Source organism: Xenopus laevis, chromosome 1S (assembly GCF_017654675.1).
Source record: "Xenopus laevis strain J_2021 chromosome 1S, Xenopus_laevis_v10.1, whole genome shotgun sequence".
In the NCBI taxonomy this organism is placed as follows: Eukaryota; Metazoa; Chordata; class Amphibia; order Anura; family Pipidae; genus Xenopus; species Xenopus laevis.
The window spans coordinates 25085689-25096540 of NC_054372.1; the positions used below are offsets into that span (position 1 = coordinate 25085689).

At 37.7% G+C, this 10852-nt stretch overlaps 1 protein-coding gene and 1 pseudogene across 1 annotated transcript; both read left to right on the forward strand.

The window, feature by feature from the left end:
* Positions 1-2948: 2948 nt before the first annotated feature.
* Positions 2949-5056, forward strand: LOC121399274 (annotated as a pseudogene).
* Positions 5057-6071: 1015 nt separating this feature from the next.
* LOC108706567 (ATP-dependent DNA helicase pif1) lies at positions 6072-7124 on the forward strand. The gene has a single exon (XM_018243096.2). It carries the CDS (start codon positions 6072-6074, stop codon positions 7122-7124), a length of 1053 nt encoding a protein of 350 aa, XP_018098585.1.
* Positions 7125-10852: the final 3728 nt, after the last annotated feature.

The following is a 10852-nucleotide window of genomic DNA, read 5'->3' on the forward strand; positions in this document are numbered from 1 at the left end:
AAGTGGCCACAGGGGAGAGAGGAGTAGGAACAAGTCCCATAGGTGCTATACAGTGTGATCTAGTAAAGGAAACAGTAGTAGATTCATTTACCTGTATGCTTCAAATTGATCAGGAACATTTCAAACACTCCACACCAATCAAGACACAACATCCTGAGAGCAGAAATTGTACTTTATTTTAACATGAGCAATTTTCTTTACCGTGTTAATCGAAAATGATCTGATCCATATGTCCATGACCCATATATATATATACATACATACATACATACATAGAGAGAGAGATGGATAGATACATATATATCTATATCTGTAGAGATATATGTACATCCATCTCTCTCTCTCTCTCTCTCTCTCTATATATATGAGTTTGTCTAAGGCTTTAAACCAGCCAAAACCAGGTGAAATGTAGCAGTTTTAAGTCCACATTGAAGTGCATTAATGAAATCTGATTGGCTGCTGATGATCTCACTCTAGCCTCAGTGTACAGAGCAGTTGTTGGGCAGGCTGTTGTGCTATGTGAAACAATCAGTGATAAAGACAGTGCTAGAAACAGTATATACAGTGAATAAAGTACCCCCTCTTGTAAAATATAAGGATATTATAAGTTACCGAGTAGTTTAATGACCATATAAAAACACGAGGCCGAAGGCCGAGTGTTTTTATACGGGTCATGGAACTCCGAGGTAACTTCTAATATCCTTATATTTTACAAGAGGGGGTACTTTATTTATTACTAGACATTAAGTCTGTTAAATTAACGGGCGCTAGAACATATGTAGTCAAACATTTATAAAAACAGAATTGTTCTAGTCTAAAAAAAATTTGCCAGAGACGGTCCGTTGGGCACATGCACAGTAGCGCAATCCCACGGACACAGGGACTGGACGCAGAGACACTTCAACTTTATTTATAGGATAATACACAAGTTTCAGTGAGTCATGTGACAGAAATGACATCAGAACTCACCGTTTATAACTGATGACATCAGAACTCACTATTTATCCTATATAATAAAGTTGAAGTGTCTCTGCGTCCAGTCCCTGTGTCCGTGGGATTGCGCTACTGCGCATGTGCCCCACGGACCGTCTCTGGCGAATTTACACTAGCGAAGTAGATAGACGCGCAACTTCGCACCCTTACGCTGTGGCGTGTTTTACCATTGTGGGTGATAGTCTGAAAAAGGTAAATACGTTACCGTTCGCCGACCAGAGCGTAAATTCGCACTTTAGTGAATTTGCGTAGCGCAGGCGAAAATTCGCCTGGCGAAGTGCGGCGAACGCTCGCGAAGCCTGCGCTAGCGATTTTTCGGCACCATTTGACAGAGGAGCAGCTCGAGCTGTGGGATGTGTGACCCGGGGAGTCCGCGGCGCAGTCAGTAAAGGTAAATGGGGGGTCGGGTTGAGAGAGACTTCCACCAGCTCCTCACAGAGCGTCTTGCCTCTTTATTTATTGCCTAAAAGCCCCGCCCTCACGGGAGAGCCGCAGCCAATCCCAGTGCGCTGCGCCGCCCCTCTTTGTTGTGCTGCCCAATGGCATAGAACGTTGCTGGCCGGTGGGTGACAGAGGAGCAGCTACTGTCTGGCCTCCCAGCTGTGAAAGTACCTCCTGCTCTCTGACTCACTCAACTCACCTACAGGACGCCAAGGAAAAAATATGATGGGCATGCGCACGTGAAGCACGAATGATCAAAAGGCGGGGGCGGTGACAACTGTTCCTAACTTTAATCTCGCTTTGTTAGAAGCAAGACCTGCTCACTCAGCGCATGTCCCCGACGTTGCTACAGGGATGCTGAGCTGACAAAGTCAGGCGGCTCTTTTTCTAAAAGTAACATTGAGGCAGAGTCGCCTCTGAAATTCTGTAGGACAAACATTTTTTTGTGGAAAAAAAACACTGGTGTGATCTATACCATAAACAAACATTGCCCAAACTCTTTAGGAAGCAGTAGTATTTTTAAAACTACTGAGAAGCACTCTAAGTGTCCACCAGTCCTTTAAGGTTCTTTTGCAAAAAAAAAAAGTGATTGTAGTATCAAAACACAACTGTATCTTACTATATCTACTTAAAAAAAAAAAAAAATTAAACAAAAATGACAGAGGCTATAGGACTAAACCAAACACATACATATATAGAACATTCAGAAGAACAGTGTTCAACTCAGCAAAATGAGTTAAACAGTACAAAGGCCAACAGACAAAAAATAGAAAATAGATCTATTGAAGAACAGGAAAATGAACATAAAACAATAATGTTAAATGTAAAACAAAGAGGAAAAAATCTGACTCCTGAAGAACTACAATCTTTACGACAACAAAAGGCAGAAAGTGAAAGACGAGCAAAAAAAAATAAAAAAAAACAAAAGAAAATGAGCGAAATAAAAACCATAAAAAGACGCAGAGCTAAGAGGGCAAGTCAAACCCCAGATGAACGACTAAGAATACGTCAGCAAAACACCCAAAGAGAAAGAAAAAGACGAGTAAATAGATCTATTGAAGAAAAGGTAAAAGATCAAAAGAAAAACACTGAAAGAAAAAGAGCTAAAAAAGCAACTTTAACTCATGATGACCAACAATCTCTACTTCAGGAACAAAACACAAAGAAGATTGACAGGATGACAGATAAAAGAAATTTACATGAAGATGCAAAGACACTGACTCACAGGAAAAAAAAAATTTCGATAGAGAACAACAGAAATGCTAACAAAGACATTCAAAAACAACAGCAAGATGCTGAAAGACAATTAGCAAGGAGAGCAAATAAAACTCCAGAGGAAATTCAATGTCAACGACATGCCACACTAGAAAGAGAAAAGGTTAACACATCTGCCTCCAGATGAACGCCAATTACGGAAACAACAATTAACACAGAGGAAACGAGAATTACAACAAAGGAAAAACATAGAGAGGGAAATAATACAAAACCAAGAGTCAAGGCCTGCAAGACTAACAATGACACTTATGAATGAAATGGAGAACTTTAATGAGGACATCATTAAAACACACACGTGTGGATATTTAGATCACATATGCCACTTTTGTAGTGCAAAACATTTTGAAGCTGAAAGACCTTCTGATCGCAAATTTTCACAATGTTGTTCAAAAGGAAAAGTAAATCTTCCCACAAATCCATTAATCCAGCAGCTCATGACTGGACAGCATTACTACAGCAAAAGTTTCTTCAACAATATCAGATCTATAAATAGTGCATTAGCATTTGCCTCCATGGTAGCAAACATTACTCCACCCCCTGGCAATGGGCCATATTATTTCCGGATCCATGGATCAACTTGTCACAGAGCAGGCACACTGCATCCAGAACAGGGACAAAACAGACAGTTTGCTCAATTATATATTTTAGATCCTTCTGAAGCAGCAGAGCAAAGAATGCAAAATTCAGCAAATAATGGAATAAATCCAGAACTTATGAAAATACTAAGCACACTCATTGCTCAAACAAATCCATTTGCAGAGGCCTGCAAAATGTTGTACCAAGTTGAAAAAGAATATGAGGAGGATGCTGCAACAACTGGAAACGTTATTAAGGAAGTGTCCATGACAATAGTGCAAGATCGTAGAAATGACCAAAGACGCTATAATGCACCAAAACATAATGAAGTTGCTTTTATTTTTCAAAATGATGATGGCGAACCTCCACTAGAAAGAGATCTTCTAATACACTGCAAAGCAACTACAGATGATATAAATCAAAGAAAAACACAAAGGATTAGTGTACTTGACCCCAATCTGGAACCCATGGTTTATCCATTACTCTTCCCTTATGGTGATCAAAGCTGGGGAATTGATATACCTTTGCAACACAGACCTCAAGCGTTACAAAGTTTAACAAATCAAACACGAAACCCTAGAATTCGAGTTACACAAATGCAATATTATGGGTATCGTCTTTCCATCAGAGACGATTTCAACCCCTTCTTAAATGCTGGCCGCCTTACACAACAGTATATAGTTGATGCATATGTCAAAACTGAATCCAACAGACTCAACTACATATGACTCAATCAGCCAAAATTGCGAGTTGAAAAATACTCAGGATTGATGGACCACTTAATTAATGAATCCAATGAGAAAGGCCTCATTCCTGGAAAAACATATATTTTACCTTCCTCATTTGCAGGTAGCCCAAGAAACATGCTTCAAAATTATCAAGATGCAATGGCAATTGTTAGAAAATATGGTAAACCGGATCTTTTTATTACAATGACGTGCAACCCCAAATGGGAAGAGATTGTTGACAACCTACAACATGGCCAAACTACTGATGCTCGACCTGATTTAGTTGCAAGAGTATTTCATCTAAAACTGAAAGCTTTAATTGATGATCTGTGTAAAAAACATATTTTTGGAGTACCAAAACGTAATAGAATTTCAGAAGAGGGGTTTACCACATGCTCACATACTACTTATTCTTCAACATGACTGGAACCCCAAAACTGATAGACAAAATTGTATCTGCTGAAATTCCAAATATCACCAACACTCCTCGCTTACATGCAATTGTTACAAAACATATGATTCATGGACCATGCTGACTACTCAATCCTAATTCACCATGTATGTCAAATGACAAATGCACTAAGGAATTTCCAAAACCATTTCAAGAAAAAACGTCCGCAAATACAAATGGTTATCCAAAATATAGAAGAAACACAAACAACATGACAATTGTGAATGGCAGGACAATAGATAACCATTGGGTTGTACCATATAATCCACATCATACTCTCAAGTACAATCGCCACATTAATGTTGAAGTCTGCGCTTCCATAAAAAGTGTCAAATACCTTTTTAAATATGTGTACAAAGGTCATGATTGTGCAAATGTTGTCATTCAAGAACAAGGCACTTTAAATCATGATGAAATTAAGACCTTCATGGATTCCAGATATGTCAGCGCTCCAGAAGCAGCATGGTGTTTAAATGGGTTTGAAATGCATTACCAATCACATACCATATATAGGTTACCAGTGCATCTACCTGATGAACAATCTGTATTTTTCAATCCAAATGACATTAATACAGCCACCCAGAGAGCTTAAGCAAAAAATACTCAATTGACGGCTTGGTTTAAATTAAATCAAGAGCAAGAGCAAGCAGGGAATCTTTTATATTCAGACATTCCTGTACACTATGTATTTGACTCTGAAACCTGTACATGGAAATTACGACAGCGGGGTGCAGACAAAATCATTGGAAGAATGTATTCTGTCAATTTATCATCAGATCCAGAACGCTACTGCATGCGTTTCCTATTGCTACATGTTCCCGGTGCAATATCATTTCAAGATCTGAGAACCATCAATAGAAATATCTATCTCAGTTTCCAAGATGCTGCGAAAGAAAGAGGCCTCATCAATGATGATCAAGTGTAGGAGAACACTTTAGAAGATGCTATCCAATACAGCATGCCAAAACAACTAAGAGAGCTATTTGCGTACATATGTGTATTTGCCTCCCTACAGAACATAAATGATCTTTTGGTAAAATATGAACAGTACCTCACCGAAGATATCGGTCAAAAACATATCAATCACAACGATGAATGCACAATATGCAGTTCTATCGCGTTACAGGAAATATCTAACATTCTACTACTCCATTGAAAAAATGTGAAGATTTTGGATTACCACCTGTATACTACCAAATTCAGACTTACTTGCAGATAACTATAACCAGGTCTTTCAAAAACAAAAAGCGGAAGAAATGACAAGTACATTGAACAAAGAACAAAAACCAGCTTTACAAACAATATTACAAACAACTGAAAATGACAACCTTACCAACCATTGTTTTTTCATAGATGGACCAGAAGGTAGTGGTAAAACATATCTTTACAAAACCCTGCATAGCACAGTTCATGGCCAAGGCAATATTGCACTACCTGTAGCCTCCACAGGTATAGCAGCCAATCTTCTTGAGGGTGGAAGAACATACCACTCTCAATTCAAGTTACCTGTGCCTATAGTTGAGAATACAACATCAAATATATAACTCAATTCTGTGGATGCTGAACGTTTAAGACATTCAAAAATAGTAATTTGGGATGAATGTACTATGGCCCCCTCTGTAGCACTTGCAGTGGTTAACAGACTGCTCCAAGAAATAATGGACAACAACAAACCGTTTGGAGGAAAAGTATTCTTACTTGGAGGAGATTTCAGGCAAACACTTCCCGTGCTACCTCACGGTGACCGGACAAAAATTGTTGAGGCCTGTGTTAAGAATAATAGACTGTGGACTAATTTCCAAGTACTTCAACTGAAAAACAATATATGCTCAGTTAACACTGATTTCAGCAATTGGCTGATCAAAGTTGGCAGTGGTGATACACCACACATTGACGGTTTGCCTGTAGATGTAATTGAAATACCTTCCCAAATTTTATGCACAGGAGATATTGTCAAAGACTTTTTTGGAGACAAAATTCCTATTACAGATGTCCCTAACTTTACAAAAAAATCTATTCTTTGTCCAAAAAACTCTGATGTCAACTCAATAAATGAAGAGGTGCTTAACATTTTAGAAGGAGAGACAGTGACATACCTCAGCTCAAACTCAATTGATGACTCAAGTGAGGAAGATATTCAAAACTATCCAATTGAGTTCCTCAATGAATTAACCCCAACAGGTATGCCTAAGCATAAACTCAACCTTAAAGAGGGCGCTATAATTATGCTCCTTAGAAATCTAAACACTAAGAAAGGATTGTGCAATGGCACCCGTCTCATCGTCAAACAACTTAAGAAGAACCTCATCATTGCTCAAGTAATAACAGGTTCAGCGGAAGGAAACCTAGTCTTTATTCCCCGTATGCATTTGGCTCCATCAACAACTGATTTACAGTTTATCTTACGAAGACGACAATTTCCAGTAACATTAGCCTTTGCCATGACAATTAACAAATCTCAGGGGCAAACGTTGGAAAAAGTTGGCATTTACTTGCCAGAACCGGTATTCAGCCATGGTCAGTTATATGTTGCATTGTCAAGAGTAAGGAGTTTTACTGATGTCATGGTGAAGGTCGTAGAAGGTCATGACCAAGGCAAACTGTTGGAAAACTGTGACAGAATATTCACAAGAAATGTTGTCTATAAAGAAATTTTATAGAAATTCAACATAACCCCCCAACCAAAAAAAACAAGAACAAATATTCAAAAGAAAACTTTACTGATTTTGTATATTTACAATTGTTTGAAAAGGTTTGCACTTAAGAACAATTCTGTTTTTATAAATGTTTGACTACATATGTTCTAGCGCCCGTTAATTTAACGGGCTTAATGTCTAGTAAGGCTATAATTTACAAGATATTCATGGCTTTTGTGTATTATATAGTAAATAATGTACCCCCTACTGTAATTTATAAAGATATTATCAGTCACCGAGGAGTTATGTGACCATATAAAAGCACGAGGCCGCAGGCCGAGTGCTTTTATACAGGTCACATAACTCCGAGGTGCTAATAATATCTTTATAAATTTTAAGTAGGGGGTACATTATTTATTATAATCTACAGTTTCTGAGTTTAGTTTTTAGTACCTGTCTTTGCTTTTTACAATGCTATACTTTTTTGTACTGTTGTCCCTCCTGGTTTTTTCTTTCCCTGCAGCCCTTTTAGTACCTGTATTACTTTTGCGTCTTTAGATTCTTTTGCAGGAGCGTGTTCTGTGTCACACATTCAGCTGCATCAGAGCTGGGCGGGCGGAGGCAAGGGAAGGAGGGGGCGTGAAACTTGAGATGGGAGGGGGGAGTGAGATTTCAGATCGTGGATGGGAACGAGATTTGAAATGGTGGATGGGAGGGGGGATCGAGACTTGTGAATGCGAGCGGAGAGGAATCCTGTTAGGACAGAGCGATAACGGAGGCAGCTGCAGGAGAAGTGAGACGTGAGCGTAAGACAAGCTGATACATGGGAGGGACTGGAACAGGCGGAATAAGTGGAGCGTGTTTCGTTTGTGCTAAACTGGCAGGAAGCGTGGGTAGAGGATAGAGCAGCAGCTTTAAGTGCTGTCTCTTTAAGCTTATAAACGGCGCGTTCTGGCGTCAGAACGCGCCGTTTATAAGGATATAATTTACAGTCTGGTCCCATAGGGAAATGACCAGACTGTAGATTATATGAGCATTTATAACACTTTAAAACCTGTCTTTTAGTCTGCTTAGAAGAACATTTTGTCAGGTGCAGATTGTATAAGTCTTTGAAGCCAGCGATTGAAACAAAGAGAAATAGAGAAAGCAGCTTAATTTTTCACATTGAAATGCATTAGAGACATACTATTGGTTGCTGATGCTCTGACTCTAGGTTAGATTAACATAACATCTTGTTCAGAGTCAGCTATGTCTCTTCACTATCTTGGCAGTGACTGTCATCTGATTGGACAAACTGCCTCACAGGCCACAGTATAAAAGATGTTAGCTGTCATTCAGGGCTGTGTAGCGAGGAGTTACAGGTGAGCTTACTGTGATTTGTGACACAGTGAGCTTACACAGTGATATAAAGACAGTGCTAGGAATATTAGATATGATTTATAACACTTTTTAAAAATATGCTTTTGCCTGTGTGGGGGGGATATTTTGTTAGATGCTGCTTTTTTACTGATTTTAATACTCAGGCAGGCTAATGTAGATTAATAGTTTCTAGTGTGTGAGGGAAGTAAAAGGTTTGTTTTTTTACCCTGTCCATGAAATAGCAGCCCTTTATATAGCATGTATATGCCAGTATTACCATGACATTCACAGACAGAGCAATCACTGCTATTGTCAATGAGTGTTCATTACATGTGGGGGAAAAAATATTTGGAATATTTGCCCTTCTTATATGAATCATATATCAGTATTCAATGTAGTCAACACACAGACATGAAAGCATCTGTACATTCACTGACCATGTATTGAGTGAGAGGAAACAAATCTGTGTACTTGCAATGTGTGCAATATTTTTTTATACCAACCTAATAGCAAGAGTATTGTGACATCCATATACTGAACAATCCCATGTATACTAATGCACTTCTGTGGTGTAACAGTTTTTTATGAGGAAACATTTTCTCTCTACATGATATATATGCAATATTTTATGTAGCAAGCAAATACCACTATTCCCGTGAATGACACCCACAGACAGCACAATTAAATTGTGTGGAAAAAAAATTCTGTAGAATATCTGCAGTTTTTCTATAGAAATAATATAGCAGTATACTAAGTAATCCACACAGAAATGAAAGTATTTGTACTTTCACTGCTTTTCTGACTGACCGTGTATTACCTACATGAGAGGAAAGAAGTCTGTGTACTTCCAATGTGTGCAGTTTTTTTTGATTCTCACTGTAGAACATATTTAGGATTAGTGGCTAGTGAGAGCAATGGCACTGCTGTAATGATAACTTTCAGCACAGTTATGGAAATGACTGAAAGGTTACTTCATTTATATCTTAAGGACCTTGGACTCAGCGGTGAAGCTCAATATGAACTTCAGCCTGTTTCATTTGCAACCATAACTTCTGTATCAAATACAGATGTAGGCCAGATTTGTCAAGATAATCTTATGTTGAACATAAATCAAACTGAATTTACTGAAAATAATTCCTCAGAAATAACAGAAGGAAGTACCAACATTCTACCTTTGGTAGGACATAAGATGAGATTTGACCAAAATTCTCATTTACACCAGTCACAGAAACGAAAAAATTAAATAAAATACAACGACAAACATATTTTTGGAAAAAAGGCTCAGGTTGAGAAACATACATGCACCTTACAAATAGAAGGTGAACAAACTATCTGCAACAATATAAAGAATAAATTAAAATCTAAACATCTGGAATTCAAAGAAAATGAGAAAATACGCAAACATTTAAGATATTTGAAAAATAGAGATCAGCTAAAAGAAAACATCAGACAGCAGTACAAAAACAATGTTGCATACAAAGAGAAACAAAGAGAATATATAACTAAAAACTACAAAACTAACGCTAAATACAGAGAGAGGCAGAAAGGATATATCACCAAAAATTACCAAGAAAATGCTGCATACAGAGAGAGACAGAAAGGATACATCACCAAAAATTACCAAGAAAATGCTGCATACAGAGAGGCAGAAAACATACGGTATACCACCAAAGAATACAAAGAAAATGCTGCATACAGAGAGAAAAAGAAAGGATATATCTCAAAAAATTACCAAGAAAATGCTGCATACAGAGAGAAAAAGAAAAGATATATCACCAAAAAGTACCAAGAAAATGCTGCATACAGAGAGAAACAGAAAGCATATACCACCAAAAATTACCAAGAAAATGCTGCATACAGACAGAAACAGAAAAAATACCAAATTAAAAGATATTCAGAAGATATTGTATATAGGGAAACACAAAGGAATTATTTTACTCATAAACTGAGAAGTGACAAAAACTTCTATGAACAAAGAAAACATTTCTTTAACAAGGTATAGAACTGATGATATGTTCAGGTCCCATGTCAGAGAAAATTTACGAAATAGAAGAAAACGCAAAGATTACATACCTGTACTTAAGAGACTTCACAATTTGCAAAGTGCCAAAAAAGTTTTAAAGAAGTACAGATTTTATCAAGGACATCACAAACCCTCAAGAAACATTAATTTCCAAACAGAACATAAAAATCTTTTTGTTTTGAAAGCACTAGCCAATTTTAACAAAGTGATAAGATGTGGGCCAACTTAGGTTTGCACTGTTTGTCACAGAACATTGTTTCCTGATCAAGTTCGTCCATGTGTTCACAATTATAAAAAAAAATCCTAGGGTTAAAACTCTATTTGTCTATCTGGAAAATATGTTCACATTTGCTCGTCTCACTGTTCAAAT